The sequence below is a fragment of the Danio rerio genome, chromosome 7 (assembly GCF_052040795.2).
Source record: "Danio rerio strain M-AB ecotype USA chromosome 7, GRCz13ab, whole genome shotgun sequence".
Classification (NCBI taxonomy): domain Eukaryota; kingdom Metazoa; phylum Chordata; class Actinopteri; order Cypriniformes; family Danionidae; genus Danio; species Danio rerio.
The window spans coordinates 63830571-63849965 of NC_141027.1; the positions used below are offsets into that span (position 1 = coordinate 63830571).

Below are 19395 nucleotides of genomic sequence, written 5' to 3' on the forward strand. Positions count from 1 at the left end.
GGATTCCCTTACAGCTGCAACCCAACACTGGGAAACACCCATACATTCCTGCATTTACACTCATATACTACGGCCAATTTAGCTTATTCAATTCCCCTATAGTGCATGTGTTTGGACTGTGGGGGAAACCTAAGCACCTGGAGGAAACCCACGCCAACACGGGGAGAACTTGCAAACTCCACACAAAATGCCAATTGTCCCAGCCGGGGCTCAAACCAGTGACTTTGTTGCTGTGAGGTAATTGTGCAATTCACTGCACCACTGTGACGCCCCATATCAGAGCTTATAAAGAGGCAAATTGATACAGTTGCTGATACAGTTGTGTCCTTGGATAGTACTTTGTTTAACTATGTGCATATGTTTAATTAATTTATCGGAACCATAATATATTTTTAATGGTAAGAATGTCAACAAAACAGTATTTATTTTCTAGCGTGGCTTCTGCTTTCATTATTACTATCAGAGTAAATGCAATACATGTGAGATTGAGAAAACTCTTTTTGTGGGGGGATTTACAGGCATCTTTGCATCCCCCTCCCTTCTCGTTTGCAAAACAAGCTGCAAGTGAGCGATACTAAGCTCATGAGGTTGGCAGGCTATCACTGAAACGCTTCCTATGGAGGTCTTTGATAAAACCAGGCGAGGCTGGATTTAAAGATCATATCGCTTTATTTTTTTTCTTCTTCTTCAAGGCAGTTAAGAGACGGATCTAATCATTTGCTTCGGCCTGGCAAAAGCGAGAAAAAGCGCTCACCTCATGGCATCAAATTAAGCATGTTTTCAGAAAGTGCCACTGAAGTATTTTAGGAGAAAATAGTGACAGATGAAAGCCATAAATGAAACAAAAATATCTTGCCATATACTGTAGAACTGGATAATGATTATGCTCTTTCTGTTGTCTTCTGTCCTGCAGCATTAGAGGATGAACTGGACTTCGCATTGGGCAAGCAGACCCCAGCCTTTCTCAAAAAATGTGTTTGTTACATTCGGAAGATATCTAACTTTGATCGTTTCGCTAAACTCCCCGAAATGGCACGTTACATGGACATTGTGGTGAGCGATGACCGTGTCATGAGAAACCAGGAAGCCTACGAGCGTCTGCTAAAGGTCAGAGACGAGTTCATTCCGGTGGTGGTGGCAGCATCCAATCTCCGAGTCTACTCATCGGTCACTCACTGTGACATGAAACTTGGCTACTCGCAGGAGGTAGAGAGCCATTACGTTGAAGGTCTGTGTAAACAGTTTTATGAAGACATGGTGGACATCATCCAGGCGACGGTTCAGCAGAACTTTGACACAGAGACAGATCCTCTCTATGATGAAATTATACAACATTTGTCGCTGTGCAAGACGTTTTCATCTTTTTATGTGTACAAGAGTGAAGCCTTGGATATAGTCCAGGAGTACCTGTACCCCTCGAAAGGTGGTCGAATAACTCCCCAAGTGGTTTACGGAGGACCCTGCACTGGAAAGACCTTGTTACTTGCTGAAGTGGCAAAACAGGTGAAAAGCATGTATGGTATGCATGTATGCGTGTGAGGGGGGAGAGAGAAAAAGGGAAAGCAAGTGTGAACATACTGACCTGCTTTTTAAGGCCATCTGGATGCCGGCACATGTTAGATTAATGTTGCGGGATGTCTGGATTTTGCCTAAAGCTGTTCTTTGCTTCCTCTGACTTAATATCTGATGTCATGGCATGAGATTCAAATTAACATTAAGGTATTTTTGGCAGCTCTTACATGAATTTGTCTACCGTAAAGCATTTTTTATGCAGATCCCCATATGCATACAGATCTTTGCATTTGTAAGCGTAAACAAGTTGTTGACATTTAATAATTTTATTTATATTAGATATTGTTCGGTGTCCTCTTTAGTCAATACTTCAGGCTTATAGGTGTGGGTGTGTGTGTCATGTGCTGATGGTCAGAGTCAACAGTGTTGATAGGTTTGGGGGCGAGGAACAAAGGAGGAAGGGTGGTGTTGACATTTCCCGTCACCCATGGCAACCCGTCACAGACCTCAGCCTCTAATGTTAGTTCACAGATGATGAGCCTGGGGACCTTGACTAACTCCCTCGTCCTTGCTTGTTCTCTCTCTTTCACTGTCCTTCTGTGTAAAGTACACACTAAAGAAACATGTTCTAAATATATGAAAATCAATCAATTTTAACAAGGGTGTATCATTCTCTTGACTGTTATATCTGGTACGATTTCCTGGTTGGTACGACTGGCATGTTTTACACTGCTCTTGTCAATGTAGTGCTGTATTAACAGCCACACAGTACAGCAAATAAGAGCAGGCTGATGCATTCATGTAGCAATCTGGACACACAAATCCCTAGGCTAATCACACACACAGGCACATACACTCACACAGCAGACCTTTTCAAAATCGTAGCTTTAGAAGAACATTTTATCATTAATTGTCAGCCTCTGCAGAGAGAAATAATATTTCATGTTTTCATGAATCACAGCTGGGGGCAGCCTTTAACCACATCCAAGAGAGAGAGAGAGGGGTGTTGTTGAGGATGAGAGAATGATTCAAACTGATTTAGAAAATCTTCAGCACAAGAAATCTGACTCCATTGCTGTGGAGTGCATTTGATTATCTTCTATACAGTCATTCTTCTTGGTTTTCCTTCCTCACACTCTGAGGTGTCAAGGTTAGTGCACAATGGATCTACTAAATAATGGATGGACTGTAGTTATTTGAGATATGTTTACTAGAGCCATACTTGCAATCAGGTCAGAGCAGTTCCTGGGTTTTAAATCATGTGTTTTATAACACCAAGTCACAAGATAATTTTAAACAGTTTTAAAATGTGTATAATAGGTACGTTATATCAGTTTCCAAATGGCCAATTTACTAAATTCATATCATAATTTTAACAAACAAAATAACATACATGTGTGGAGCCTTTCATATTTAAAATAAATAAAGTATAATTGAAATGAACATTCAGTAAACTGCACATACATTCTGTATTTCTGAGCTGTTGTTTCATTTTCATTTGTTTAGGCCTATTCATGGATACAGAAAGAGATGGGACCAGAAACAGACCCAGTGGTCATTGTCAGATTCATCGGTTCCACTGACTTCTCTACTGACCTCCGCACCCTGCTGCAGAGCATCTGTGAGCAGATTGCCATCAACTATCGGTGCCTGATCCATTTCTTACCAAACAAGATCCAGGAGATGAGAGAACTGCTGGTGAATTTGCTGGGGGAGTCGTCATTCCACCGACCTCTTGTCATTATTCTAGATGCCTTGGAGCAGTTGTCAGACGCAGACGAGGCTCGAAAACTGTGGTGGCTCCCGGTCCACCTGCCACGTACAGTTCGAATAGTAGTGTCCACCCTGCCCAACAAGCACGGAATACTGCAGAAGCTGCGTTGCCTGATACATGATGAGGAAGCCTATGTTGAACTAATGCAAAGAGATCGCAAAGCTTGCAGTCAGACCCTTAAACAGCAGCTTCTGGGTGTCAAAAGGAAGGTGACGTCTGGCCAACAGATATATGTTAATGAGGCAATGGCAAAATGTACACTTCCTATGTTTGTTAACCTCATCTACAGAGAGGTTGTTCACTGGAGATCGCACAAGGATGTGGATGACAAATCGTTGTGTTCCACAGTACACGAAAGTATTGAGCAGCTTTTCTACTCAGTTGAAAATAAGCTTGGCTCACGCTTTGTCTTTCGGGCACTGGGCTACATCACAATGGCACGGGCAGGCCTGACTGAGCTGGAGCTAGAGGATATCTTATCTTTGGATAACAGTGTCCTAGGGGACATCATGGTGAGCTCTAATCTCAAAAGCCCACTGCGTATTTCCTATGATTTCATAGCTCGGCTAAAAGAAGAACTTGAAGGTTATTTAGTGGAGCGTCAGGTCCATAATGTAACACTAATGGTGTGGGCAAATCGGCATCTACATCTCATAGCACAGAAGCTGTACCTCAGTAACGAAGAAGACGTGCATCAAATGCATAGCCTTTTGGCTGAGTACTTTCTTGGGGCATGGGCAGGTGGCAGAAAGAAAATATTCCACTGCGACAATAATCACTTTGCCTCATTGAATATCTCTCAGCATCGAAATCCTCACAACCAACAGAGCCTTCATGGCCATGACAAAGCTTCTGCTGACAAGCACTCATATGACAGACAGACACCTGAACAACCCTGGGTGTTCCAATGTAATCTGCTGGAGCCGGACATCTTCTTTGTCAACCACCGTAAGATGACAGAGCTCACATACCACTTGACAAGGAGCGGCCGCACAGATGATCTCATGTATGGTGTCATCATGAACTTCAGTTGGCTCTACACTATGATAAAGATAGGGCAATTTGACAAGGCCCTGTCTGACATTGACCTAGCCTACAGCTATACGCAAGAAAAAGAGCTAAAGTTTCTTGCAACTACACTCCGCAGTATAAAGCTTAAAGTGACAAAGAATCCAGCATCACTGTCTGCTGAACTACAGCAAAGGCTCCTTCCAGTGGTCACATCCCTTCCTAAACTCAGACACCTCCTGCTTGAGTGTGACAAGGACGGCCCTAAATACTGCTCCATCGTGCCACTTCACTCCTCTATGGATGTGACCTACAGTCCAGAGAGATTGCCGCTCAGTTCTAGCTACATGCAGATAGTTGAGACTCTGCCTACATTAGCTCCAAACATAGTCATTGTGGCTCTTGAAGATGGGTCCGTCAGCACTTGGGATGTTGAAAGCAGACAGCTGCTAAGACAGATAGACACAGCAAGGTCAGTTGTTCTTGGAATTAGACTAACCACTGATGAGAAATATCTGGTAGTGGCCACTACAAAAAATACACTGCTCATTTATGACAACCACAAGTCTTGTTTGTTGTCTGAGGTAGAGGTCAAAGGGTCCAAACACTGTGGGATCACTGGTGGGGTGGCATTCATTAATGGATTTACCTTGTCCAGCCACCATGCCTTAGCTTGGCTTGAGGCAAGCAAAGATGTCAGTGTGATTGATTTGCTGTACGGCTGGCCATTGTATCAGTTCCATTGCTGGTATGAGGTAACCTGTGTCCAGTGTTCCCCAGATGGAATGTATGCTTTCTGTGGACAGTACCTCAACACAACCACAATATTCCACCTTGGTAGTGGGGATAAGCTTGCCACAATGACTTCTGAATTCTCAGGTGGTTTCGTGAAGTCCATTCTGATTCTAGACACAATCAATCAAATGGTGATGATTGACAATGAGGGCAGTCTCTCCGTATGGAGCACCAAAGATATCACAAACCCCAAGCTAATGGAGGATTATGACTGCAGAGGAGATGATAGTGAGGTGGTGGGCATAGAGCTCTCAGAGGATCAGCGATCCATTCTAATCTGCAAAGCAAGAAGCATTGAGGTTCTGGACACCAAAATTTGGAAGATGGCTGAAAAGTTTAAGGCCAAGCGCACTGAGAAGTTTGTGGCAGCTGTTCTCTCCAAGAATAGCCAAAGTATAATAGCCTCCATGGAGAACACATCATCCATATTTGTGTGGAGGAGAGACAGTGGACAGTGCATGGCCAGCTTGATAGAGATATCGGGAGCCATTGTAAAGCTAATCAAATCAACACACCATAACTTGCTTCTGTCTGTGGCCAGCAGTGGGGTGCTTTCCGTGTGGGATATCGACATTATAACAGCCATGTCGAACATTGATAAAACTGGAAAACCTATCCAAATTCTGCAACTCTCTGGCAGAGAGGATTTTGTATACACCATGGATGGGTCAGAAGTCATCCATAAATGGAACTACAGCACAGGTTTCATTGAAATGGTGTTCAAACATGAAGGACTTGTTGAGAACTGTGTCCTGACAACATCAGGTGACCTAATGGTGACATCTGACGATAAAAGTAGTCAGTACATCTGGCATACGACCACAGGTGAGAATATATTCCGTATCAATGGCCAGAAAATCTCACAGCTTCTCATCACGCACAATGACCAATTTGTTGTGTCACTTTGTGAGCAGAATGCCTCTCGTGTCTGGAGGCTTGCCACTGGTCACAAGGTGTGCAACATTCTGGTAACACTTCAACATGCCCTCATTACTACAGCAAACACATTCCTTGTGGGTGCAAACAAGAATAAGCTGCTGGCTGTTAGCTTATGGTCAGGGAGTGTTTCCAAAAAGTTTATCTGTGATGATGGGATCAGCATTGTTAACTTCAAGTTAATCCCTGACAGTCCAGATTTTGTTGTCTTCATCACCTCCACTGAAACGGTATTCATCTGGAGTGTTGCCGATGAGTCAGTATGTAGACGGGTGCAACTCCCCAACAACTTCTTAAAGAACCTGGAAGATTTCCAAATTTCACCGAATGGGAAATTGGGCATTGTCTCAAAAGGTGATGAGAACATCAATGTTCTAGACCTACACAGTGGTAAGCTGCGTCTGGTGCATGCTGCTGGCATAATATGGCGGCAAAAGCTTTCAAGAGATGGACGCTACTTAGTATACATCTGTTTCCGGAACTGCGATGAAGATGATGATGCAGGTGTGGTTTCAAGCCTGATTGTCATGAGACTGGCAGATGGTAAGAGTATCGGGACCTGTTCCCTTTACAAAACACCAACCTATCTGTGCCTATCACAGCGAGCACTTAACATCATTGTCGGATTTGAGGATGGCAGCATTGGCACTTATACAGTGGTTGATCGTGTAGATGCTGCTCTGAAGATCAAAATCGCCACCTCAAACAGTCGCCAAATTGTTAACAACGCCTCACAGAAAGTACGACCCAAGTGTAGCAACAATGCCTTCAAGACCATTGCTGACTGTGTGTGGAGAGAATCCACTGAGGTCTTCTCTCGAGACAGTCCTATCAACGTGTCTGATGGTGGGGAGCCAGAGACCACCACACCCACAAAGAAAACTGAACTGCTGCAATGAGACTGCCCTCTGTTGGACATTATGGGCAAGAAGAAACAAGGCCAGGTTTGGAACAAGTGATTATTGTTTACATCAACTTTGATTCAGCTGCACAGATGAGTTCTCTGGGTAACACATAGCAACTGGCCAATTGATATTAAGCTGCACTTAAGCTGCAATGCCACCTTGATTTCTCCTATCCATCAGCAACTTCACGTAAAATGTACATCATGATATTGATATCATATTATGGAACAAAATAATTTAAAACAAATGTCATTCATCCCAAAAGCCAGGCATGTTGGCTCAATTATATGTTCTTCCTTCTCATGTGTATGCCAGTGTGGCCATGTTGTATGTATTCAGTCGAATAAGCCATACTGTCACTTAATACAGAAGCATAGAAAAATGTAATATATTTTTAGCCATATAAAAGTTGCTGCCATTTTTGTTTTTCTTAATGTTCATCTGTCTGTTTCTTAGCGTCCTCTGGTACTGTACTAAAATCAAACTTTTGTACATATGTGTACATATGTACTTTGGCTGCTGCAGTTTGTGCAACTACTTAGAAAATGTTACGTTGTGCTAAATGCAATCAAAGTGAGTGCCTGGATTTTAACTTTTACTTTGTTACAGAAACTGATGTGAAGAAAAAATGCAGGGAATTTCTAAACAAAAACAAAAAAAAATAACTTAATACAAATAATCATCATTATAATTCAGCATACAATGAACATTCAGCATACAATTATTACAAATTTGGTTAATTTGGAATTACAATCATTACAATGAGGATCATTTGGGAAGTATATTTCAGTGTTAAGGTGTTCAGACTATAGTCTGAAGTCATCCCGAGTTTCTTAATGAACTCAGAATGCATTTTAGACTGGTGTGGCAATTGTAAATGACAGGCAGAATTAAAGCCATCCTGATGTTTAATGCCACAAATTACTGTCCCTCTAGTTTTTGATCAATCATTTTATTTGATAGTTTATATCTGACCACTGCTGAACTATTTAAATTCATTATTGAGGGCGATGCTGGGACGAGTATTTCTATTTTAACGCCTGACAGACTGATTCTGAGAAGGTCATACTCTGACTTGACTTAAAAAAAGAGATTAACTCTAGAAATGACATTACATTTAAAGAATGTGTAATTCTTTGTTTGTGCCAAGCTACAAATGTTGATTATTGATTTGAGGACTAAACCACTACTGGAGATTCATGTGTAGCATCTCACCAAGAGTATCTACGCCTTAATAGTTTGGTCATCTTATACAAATGTGTATTTGTAATTGTTAGCTCATGTTCTTTGTGAGGTAATGGTTGAATGTGTGCTTGAAAAAGAAAACAATACTTTGTAATTTCATGTTATAGAAGACTTAAATATATTTATGAATAGATTCTATGTTGTCATGAACAAGGCTGATTTATGAATGGTGTTTGCCATGGCAGTGTTTGGTGGATGCACTTTATTTTAAACGGGTTGTTCGCCGAGTTTGACTTTGAAAAATGTGTCAACGAATGCTCACTCTACAATTTTTGCCTTCAGTTATGGGTAGTCACTGGCATGTCGCAAACGAAAGTAATTTCATCACGATCAGCCATGCCCCATTCAGACTCTCCTCTCCATAACTCAAGGGCTATTCCGTCAAATTGTATGTTTACCTCTGGAGATACTGACACATATAGGCCCATTTACAACCCACAACCTGTAGCAGTATTCAGGTGTGATTAGCTTCTCCCGCTGAAGTGTTTGAAACCTACAGTATAGATATTTGCCAAAGTTTTATTTTTATTTTTACATTTTTAGTAGTATAATTTTGTTTTGTTTTCAGAATGTTAAATGGTGTTGTTTGTGACCTACGCATTACTTTTCTGGACTTTTCTGGCTTTGTTGTGTTTTCTAGCATAACTATGAAAAAGAAGATGCATTATCTTTGCTAAGATATTGACAAAGTCCTCTATTATATAGGAATGCCAGTTTTAGAGAGTATATTTGAATGTGTCCATATGAGAGCAGTTGAACAGTATATTATATGTTATGTAACTTGAATGACTTTTAACTACATATGTTTGCAAAACATAGTTCACATACTGGTATTGAATGTGTTTATTGTATTACTTGTATTGTCGAGATTGAAGATCCCTGTTTAGAGATATATATTTTCATAAATGTTGTACTTACATTTTGTTACAAAGTTGTTTAAGTATTCTGGAAAAAGAAATAGCAGAAAAAAATTGTGTCTGAAAGCAATATGACTTAGTGTGTATGCCTTGTTTGTATGGGACATTTTAATGTAATAAAATGTTTTCTTTCTGCCTCTTAAATTGCATTATTGTCCTTTGGATATATCATTATAAGGCAGGGGAGTCAGGCTCAATTCTTGGCGGGCCACAGCCCTGCACAGTTTAGTTCCAGCCCTACCTATCTGTAGATATCAAACAAGCCTAAAGCACTCAATTAGTTTGATCAGGTGTGTTTAAATGGGATTGGAACTAAACTGTGCAGAGCTGCAGCCATCCAGGAACTGAGTTAAACACCTGTGGTCTAAGTCCCAGTTTATACTAATATTTTTTAGTTATAAAAAAACTTAAGTTTTGCTACGGTTGTGGCTTCCGTCCACACTACTAGTTTTTGAGCGCCAAAGATGGAGGTTTTTGAAAATGCAGAAGATTTGCTGAAGGTTTGCATTTTAAAATGCTGCTGCTCTGTTTCAGTGTGGATGGGAGAAAACTGAGACATCTGAAAATGGAGGTGTGGCTGCAGACATTCGCCTATCTGACTGGGGCTTTTTCCCCAATATTAAGTAGCCTAAACAAAGTTCAGTCTTGTATTCCCTCCTAGTAAGTTCAGACTTCACAAGCTTAATATGGAAAACAAACTCCCACGTTGGGTAAATCTTCAAAGTGAACTGTGTACTTTATAACCTAATTCACATCACTCTGGCTATGTTGTTTCAATATCTCAACAACAAAATGAAAACATGATATGAGGAACTGCCTATTTATATTAGCAACTTAAGAGACACCATATTTTTATCAAATCGGAGCCTATAACATAACTGCCTCTTTCATTTTCATTGAAAAATACGAAACATACATTCTCTTTTGCTGAATATCACTTTTAATAATGAACAATGACCATTATAAAAGTATAACAAACAATAAGTTTATACATTATAGGAAATAAATGCAAGCAATTAGTCAAATGTGCAGAATGTATGTGGTTCCATTAATTAATATATTAACTTATCTCTGCGCTCAGCCAAAACACGTTACCTGGGAACAAGAAATATATTCAAAAGACTAAAGTCGGGGAATATGTCATTAGATATAGACAACAAGATGAAATAAATATCACATTTAACAAATTTAGTGAGATTAGATCCAGCGGCAGATCCTTGATGAACGGTCCAACATGCACAGCTCTCAATGTTGCATCGCATGCCAGAGTGTGTGTGTGGCCATTTGATGTGCGTTTTTAGCAGTATAGTGTGGACGAAGAGTTGTTCAAAGGCTTGGTGAAATGTCAGTTTGTACAAGGATCGTTTTTATTCTAAAACGCCGTTTTGAAACTAAAATGTGTTCGTGTAAACAGGGCCTGAGGCAGTCGTTCCCTGAGTGGAGGTTGGGATCCCCTGGGGGGGTCGCGGGACAATGACAGGGGGTCGTTTGGCGAATTACAAAATCAAATGATTCTTATTAAACTATTAGAACTACCATATTTTAACCATAACCCACAGAAGATAAAAATGTTAGTTTTTTTTTTTTTGCAACAACATTGCAACAAAATTCATAGGATTGTGTGTTTACACTAGATTAACAACACAGCAGTAGCGTCAGCTACAGCAGATTGATTTTATTGCACCAGGCTAAACTTACTGACACCTTTATGGCAATCAAATACATTAAAAATAAATACAGGTCAAAACTGAACATTGAGGATGATCTCTGAAATCTGATTGGCAGTTTCCAAAATTAGAATAAAAGAATAGGCAAAGAATAGGCTTGTGATAAAATATAGTGTCCACCATTCAGTGGTCTCATTCGGTGAGGTTAAACCTCTTAAACCCCAGTGCTATTTTGGGATTTCCGCCTGGATTTTGCCTACCCAAATTTAAAGCTTCCCAAATCCACATGCAGAGGTGTAAATGCAAATTTTTTTATATCATTTTAAAGAAACCCCTTTGAATTTTCATAAAACACTATTGAAAGTGTTTAAAATACCTGTATATGTTGTCTGTGTTATAATGAACACCTAAAAAAAAAAGCGCTTCTGTATTTTTTTATAAACTCAAATTGGAAAGTGTACCTTTTAGGTTTTGTGTGGTCTAGCTTGTTGTAATTAATTTTGTTAGTTCCAGCACATGTCTGTAAACATAGGGAAAAAAAATGTCTCTACTATAATCTATGCAAAAGTTGTTGTATTTTAACTGATAAGAGGTGCTATACAAGCCACAGGGACCGATCCTTGTTTACATATTTCACTATTCTTTTGTTTGATCAAACATAATTCACTGGGTTTGGACCACTTCAGACATATAAAAGGATTACTTATGCACATCACACCAAAAACAGAGGAGAAATGGCCCTGAAGCGCACAGCATAAGGTAAGAGATGACAGCTATCTGTGCTATCTTGGGCTGCTTATTGATCATAAATGTATTGTTTTCACTTCTCCGCCATGGAAACACAGCAATTCATTCGACAGCTATTTGATATGTGAAAATAATTCAGTAAAAAGAATGCTAGAACCGTATGAGTACCGGCAAGAGCTTTCATTTGTGCTATAACTTGTACATGTGTCATATATGAACCACATGAAAAACATGAAAATGAACCAATGTTCAATACCCAGCTCGGGTATCCAAAATACTGTGTATTTATGTGTAAATAACTTTTGTACAGTAAAATTAAAAACCAAAGTCATGCAAATATGCATAAAATATAGCTTCTACACTTTTAAACGAAACTACTTAAGGGGGTCTGGTGCAATGCTAGCCCTTTACATTTAAAAGCAAAAGTCGATGACGTACTGGGTCCGCGGAGTTTGAGTATTACACAAATTAATAAATAATTATTAAAAAGATATGGTTGTTAGATTGTTGCACTATTTTGTGTTGTCTATCCGCTCATGTCTATACAGGGTCATTGCTGTGTGCCTAACATTTGTAGCCTGTATTTATAACCACCTCAGAGGAATTTGGGGGTCAAAATCACTGGCATTGTTATTTTAGGGGGCGCGGGCTAAAACATTTACAAACCCCTTTTCTAAGGTAACACTTTATTTTAAGATTCCTTTGTTAAACATTGTTGCATGTATTTACTTACAGTTTTTCTCAGTCGCTTTGGTGCATTTCTCACAACACTATTTACATTTGCACAACAGTTTATGCATTTCTCAAAACAATTAGTCATTTGTGCACAGCATAGTAGCAGTTTCTCATTCCTTCCAACACATTGTGAAAGCTTTTGGACGTGCATCAATTGCTTTCACACAACTCTGCTGTTTATAACATTATCACTTGCTTATGTCATGTCAGTCAAAATTAACTAAACTTGTAAATGCTGAATAGTCATTCCATATAAAACTAATAGTCCTCATTTCATTACTTGAGTCATTACATACAAAAATGTTGAACTATTTTTCAAAATCTGTCTAGCAAATTTTATTTAAAAAAATGTAAATCTTTATTTTCCTGACAATTTCTTCAAAATTGAACAATTTTATGAATGATTTACAGACCTGTGTGTGTTGTAGGTTCAGTTGCGATATATACTGCAATATTGTTTACAGTTGTGCACAGCTCTACCCAAAGAAAGTTTGTTTGTTGTAAATAAGGGTGTATTTATTCTTTTGCACAATGCTGTGAATAAATTAGAATTGTAAAGAGCAAATGCAGAGTAAAAATGTGAAACATACATAGTCAGTATCTTGTACTTAGACACCTCACTAAATGCAGTGATGTCTAACTTTACTGTAGTTTTCAAATGGCTGTGCAAATAGTATATAGTGCTGTCTTGAGCATTTTCAGGAAGTGTCACCAACATCTGACTTTTTGGCATTGAAAAAATGTACAGAGTAAACTGTCATAATGAAAAAAATGACAAAGCCAATTGACTATCTTGTTCATAAACAATGGTGTCAGGACTTTTTATCTTGATGACACTGACACTTTGATCAACATCAATATTTGCTTTTTAGACATGAACTATCCATTTTTAACATGTGATGCGCTTTTGCAGGTTATCTAGGTTTTGCAGTTTGTACCAATTGTTTTGAGAAATGCATTAACTGTTGTGCAGAAATGCACTAGTGTTGTGAGAAATGCACCACAGCAACTGAGAAAAACTGTAAGTAATACAAATTAATTATGCATAATTACATGCAACCCTAACCCCAACCATAAAGTTGTGGTAGTTAAATCCCAGCAGGCACACAACATCAAAAGACGTTAATTTTAGGTTAGATTTAGGTTATGACAACAGGTGACCAAAATCAATGTCTAGCCAGCGTCTAAGTGCAATGTTATTTAATGTTAATGTACTTTAATGTCCAATATCTACTTTTAATTACACTGATTTTTGGTTGATTTTAGGTTGTGTTGGAAAGTGACCAAAATCCAACGTCTCTTAGATTTCATAGTGGTAACCACATAATGTCAATGTGGGATTGATTATAATCAGTCAATGTGTAGGTTGATTATAGGTTGGACGTTTGACCTTGACGCCGGCCTGACTTTGGGTTCTAAAGTCAAACCGATTTTCATTTCCAAACAAAATCTAACGTCCCCACAACATAGGGGTACGCTGGAGTACAACATCAATGTGACATCATGTTAATGTCCTGTGCCTGCAGGGATGTAACAAAGACTATAACAAAGACACCTCAAAAATAAAGTCTAACCCAATTTTCTTTATGAAAGAAAGTATAAGCAGAGTGCTTTATAAAATTTTTTTAAATGCATACAGTTACAGTTATACCTTTTATAATCTAGCTCATACAAATCTTTCTTTTTACTCAACTTACTTCATCACACTAAACCCTCAAGAGACATATAGTGTACATGAGAAAATCTTTGTTAAAAATATTCCCTGCATGACCCAATCTGAAACTGAAACCTTGAATGATTTGGCTGATAATAGCTTTCCTCCCCTGTGCAGTGCTCGAATGTGTGCTAAAGTGTGTCAAACAGTGGGTAAGTGCAATTCCATATCAATTTCAATTACTGTTTGCACACATCCCAAATCTCCCGCACATGTGTGCATCAGTGCAGGCTTCAACACACAAACAAATGGTATCTAAGGGCAGGAATGCCAGTGTGTGGTCTCTATGGAAACTGAACCAGTGACATCAGCCCCCTGTTGTGATGACTATGGAACTGGCATATTGTGTGTCAGAAAAAAAAAAAAAAAAAAACAACAACAAATGCATTCTACTTTTTTTTTTTTTTTTTTACATCAACTCATCACGGCATAAACACTCTTAGTCATCTCCCTCTAGGAACTTGCTGTGCTGTAACAGCACAATTGTCATCAAATAGTCAATATTTGCACTACTTAAAATAGCATGCTTATTCTGATCATCCTCCAGTTTCTGCTTTCATTTCCTGGTGCGAGTATTCTAAGTAGGAGTGGAAATGTACTGCTGTTAAATTCTTTTGCATGATTTTGTGTGTACAAAATAAATGGCTGTGGCTTAAAAATAGATCAATAAAATAGAACTGATAAACTTTAAAAGTGTGCAGTCATATTGTGTCTAGGCTTTACCAATGCTGCCTTTATTTCATTCAAAACATTATATAATGTCAAAATATATTTTATTATGCCTTTTATTCATATTGTGGCAAAGCTGAATTTTCTGCAGTCATACTTCATTGTTACATTTTACATTGTTTGTTGATTAATCTAATATGCCAATTTTGTCCTCAAGAAGAGCCTTTAGTATTATGATAAATAAGGGTTTTATTACTTTCAATCACTATATTTTGTTTAAGTGTATTTTAATTAGTAGTATTTATTTGAAATGCACTTGTGATTAATCTGTCAAAAAGGAAGGGAAATTTTATATAATAGTATTTACAGCAAACAATAAGCCAGCATGTATTACACCAGATTTGATAATGCTGCAGGCTGCTGACAGAGCTGACAAATGATGATTGCAAATAAGGTGTTGGATTACACTTGCATTTGTAAGGTCATTTGAATTTACTAAAACACAATTTATATATACTGTGTGTGTGTGTGTGTGTGTGTGTGTGTGTGTGTGTGTGTGTGTGTGTGTGTGTGTGTGTGTGTGTGTATATATATATATATATATATATATATATATATATATATATATATATATATATATTAGGGATGGGAAGATTTATCGATATGTATTGATGCGCGGTCATGCGCGTGCACGATGCGAGTGCATCGGTAGAGCATCAGAGGATGAATGAAATTTTGGAAGCAAATCGAGATGCATCGGTTTTTGCGAGATGCATCGGTTTTTCCAAGATACAGCTTATATTTTTAACATAGAATGTATTTTTTATTTATTAGCAAGTGTTGTCAACCTGTTTTTGGCGCATAATTTAATCGACCTACATAAAGTAAGCCTTAGCAACGGATTTGCAGATGTGTACGTTTATACTACAACTCAGTGTATCAGGTGTGCGGATGAAGCTAGTGGTGCGCCCTCAGAAAGCGCGAGAAGCAAAACAAACATTTTATTCCCCACTGAGTTTTAAATCTAAAGTATGTCAAGCAACATTATGGATTTAAGGATGGACGACATGACAGGACAGATGTAATTTGCAAAATGTGCCGCGCATCTGTAAATACGCGGGCAGTACGACTAATCTGAAATCTCACTTAAAGCGGCGCCACGGTGTTGTTGTGAAAGCATTCCAGTGTTCCTACATCCCCGGCTTCCTGCACTGCTTCAACTGTAGCTACCAGCTCCAAAAGTGGTGAGAACAGTTTTGTGCACTCTACGCCAATAACGGATGTTATTGCATTGTTCATCTGCAAATATATTCAGCCTAGTGTCACTTAGAATGAAGGTTTTAAACACCTCCTCCTGTTAATTTTTTTTTTATTTATAATAATAATATTATTAATAATAATAATGATAAAAACAATGGGTGTCACGGTGGCACAGTGGGTAGTTTGACCACCTCACAGCAAGAAGATTGCTGGTTTGTTATATTTTTATTAGCCTGTTGTTTACAGTGACAGTGATGTTTCAAAGCAGCATAACACTGCTAGTTCACGACCTTTAGTTTTGAATATTCAGTGGCAAAATATATCTTTGTAAAACTTTTTTCATAGTTGAAAAGTTAAATCACAATTCTTGTTGTGCAATGCTAAACCTTTATGTTGAAAGAGTGCAAATATATGTATTTTAATATATATTGCACTTATACATTCTGTTTATCTTGAAAATACTTAAATAATATGTGCTATATGTTCTAAAATGGCCCTCTACTGTAAACTGACACTCTGGCTCTGAGAGAAAAGCCAGTTTGTAAAAAAAGTCATGGTTTTGCTTGGTTAATAAATAATCAAACTCATTCAATGGCACAGCATCCTCTTTCACATAATCTCATAAACTTGATCTAATTAGTTAGTGCTGAATTATTGCATTGTATCGTGATATGGGTGTGAATCGTATCGTGTTGCATCGCAATATGTCACAAATGTATCGCTAATATATCGGATCGTATTCTTTGTGTCGAGATGCGTATCGGATCGGCATTATAGCTTAGATGCCCAGCCCTAATATATATATATATATATATATATATATATATATATATATATATATATATATATATATATATATATATTAGGGGTGTCAAAATTAATTGTTTCTTTGGTGCACCGTGATGCAGTAATAATCATAACCGGTTATTATGTACTGACGTCATTTATCTCCTGTGCGCTCTGTCGCGAGGGAGGTGAGCGCGAGTATTTACAACACTCAGGCAACTCAGAGCCGGTTCGTGGCATAGGCACCATAGGCAAATGCTAAGGGCGCTGTATATGCAGGAGGGCGCCAGAAAGGAGCACAGTTCAGTTGGTTTTGTTTTCGATATTCTTGACACACATTCAGTTACAGACGGCAATAACTCAAAAACCTCTTACCCTAAAAAGATCTAAAGTGTGTTTCCTACAAAAAGACAAAGCTGGTTATGTTTCACAGCTGTCTTTCTTTCTTTTTGCTCCACACTACGAGCACTGCTCCGTTTAAGCCCTCGCAATATGTGTTTAGCCGGGATAGCTCGCGCTGAGAGCAGCTCTCAGCAAGGGACCGTCGAAAAAGGGCTTATTTTTTTCGTTTTTTTTTTTCTGCTCCGCTCTTCGCGAGCTCTCCCTGTTGCGAGGGCTTAAGTGTGTGTGCGTGTGTGTGTGGGTGTGTGTGTGTGTGTTTGTTTCTTTGGTGCTGTCTATGTTTGTCTTTGAATGAGAGACAGTGTGGTGCTGTGTCTCTGTGTGTTTACACAGACAGCTTGTTATAGCCTCTCCTCTAAAATATAACACTGTATATGGAAAGCATCGTCAATGCACCGTGATGCACCGAAATATCGAATTGAACCGAATCGAAGGCATGATAATCGTAACCGAACCGAACCGTGAGACCAGTATAGGTTCACACCTCTAATATATATATATATATATATATATATATATATATATATATATATATATATATATATATATATATATATAGACAGACAGACAGATCTTTCACAAACTAACAATACAGTTTATTAGCCATGTTTGTGATTAGATTTTAATATTTGTGTATCAATTTTTGTGACATGAAACTGTTGTGTTATCTTAACGTACAATTAAATCAAATTTAATTCCCAGTCAATTTAACCATTTTTCATATGAACTGAATTTGTGAATCGGCGACCGTTACTGTTCACTGGGTAGTTATATTTTATTTTAGCAGGCTCTAACTTAGCAAGCTCACAGTGCTTATCATCTGACAGGGGCTTGAAATAGGTTGAAAAGAAGCAAAGCAATAACATTAAAATCTTAATGGTTATAGACAAATTTTACAAAAGATAGAAAATGAATAAAACAGCTTATTAGTTGACTCCGCCCCTGCCAACGGGGTTTGGTCTTGCATCCCAAGCAGTATGTCTAAGCTTATAATGATATTCACGAATCAATATTTACATCAAAATAAATGTCTAAGTGGTTGTATGTGTTTATTAAATGACTTGGATTAAATCAATCTCTCAAGTAAATTTAAATTTCTGTATTTGATTGCCTAAAATAAATAGGTTTCCTATGGGTTTGAGCTGGCCATATATCAGAAATGGGCAGCTTCAGAGCTGGAAGGCCACAGTCCTGCAGAGTTTAGCTCCAACACTAATGACTATCAAACACACATGATTGTAGTTATTCCAAGAACAGTACTTATCGCTGCACACCAGAGACTTCCAAGCGGGAGGGCCTTATGCTGTGGGGGACAAATAAGGCTATATATATATGATTTGTACCTATCCACTTGTTAAGTATGTCTTCACAGGAAGTGGACTCTATCAAACTGTATAGGGAGACTCAACAATGGTAATATTAAACATTTACAAAGCGATGTAATACTTTCAAATATGTCTAATATCCAATAGCCAGAAAGTAATTATTTTTTTTATAAATTGTTAAAATATTGATGTCTGTGATGCAGAAAGCCCAGAGACTGTCGTGTGTACCATGATTTTATAAAAAAATCCCTTTAATGTGTGATATGACCAAAAAAGTGTTCATAAACAAATATTTTCTCAATTCAAATGAATGGCGACATGAACCTGGAAACAGTATTCCATTTTTGTCACCACTTAACAAGCAAATAGGACTTCCTTGTCTCGTTTGCTGATGACGTAAATGCACGCAGCACCTTTGTTTGGATAAAAGTGCAGTGTTTGCTATGCAGAAAATTCAGATCTTTTTTTTTCAAGCTTTAAAGGTGATCAGTATTAGAATCTGCCAATTTGTTTTAAAAATCATAAAATGGAATCAGCAATAACAAAAAATCAAGACTCCTGCATCACAAAATACAATCCTGGGAAATGTTATTCAATTATTAATGTAAATTATTTCCTTGTTACAAAGCTGGCAACCCTAGATGTCTGTTATTTTGAGGGTAGATGGGATAAAAACATCTATATATCATAAGTTTTGTCACACTGTGCAAAAGTAATAGCTGTTTTTTGCATTACTGTAAGGTATAGGTTTAGGGTTTGTGTATTTGTACAAACTAATAAAACACGATAGGTTAGACTCTGTCTCATGTATAAAACTACAACCCCAAATCAGAATAAGTTGGGAAAGAGTTAAAAAAGCAAAAAAAAAAAAAAAGAAAATAGTAATTTCAAAATTTACGTTGTCTTGTATTTTATAGCAGAGAATACATAAAACATTATTCAATGTGTTCCTCATGTATTTTAGAAATACTAAAAGTTAATAAATAGTGTATATGCGG

General features: G+C 38.0%; 1 protein-coding gene across 3 annotated transcripts in view; it reads left to right on the plus strand.

The window, feature by feature from the left end:
• The window catches only part of nwd2 (NACHT and WD repeat domain containing 2), a 135716-nt gene extending 126480 nt beyond the window's left edge, over nucleotides 1–9236 (plus strand). For all 3 annotated transcript variants that reach the window (XM_087262021.1, XM_087262020.1, XM_087262022.1), the window contains 2 exons: nucleotides 914–1503; nucleotides 3019–9236. In XM_087262021.1, the coding sequence (XP_087118147.1) occupies nucleotides 914–1503; nucleotides 3019–6924 (4496 nt within the window). In that variant the 3' untranslated portion in view covers nucleotides 6925–9236. The remainder of the gene's footprint in view (nucleotides 1–913; nucleotides 1504–3018) is intronic.
• Nucleotides 9237–19395: the final 10159 nt, after the last annotated feature.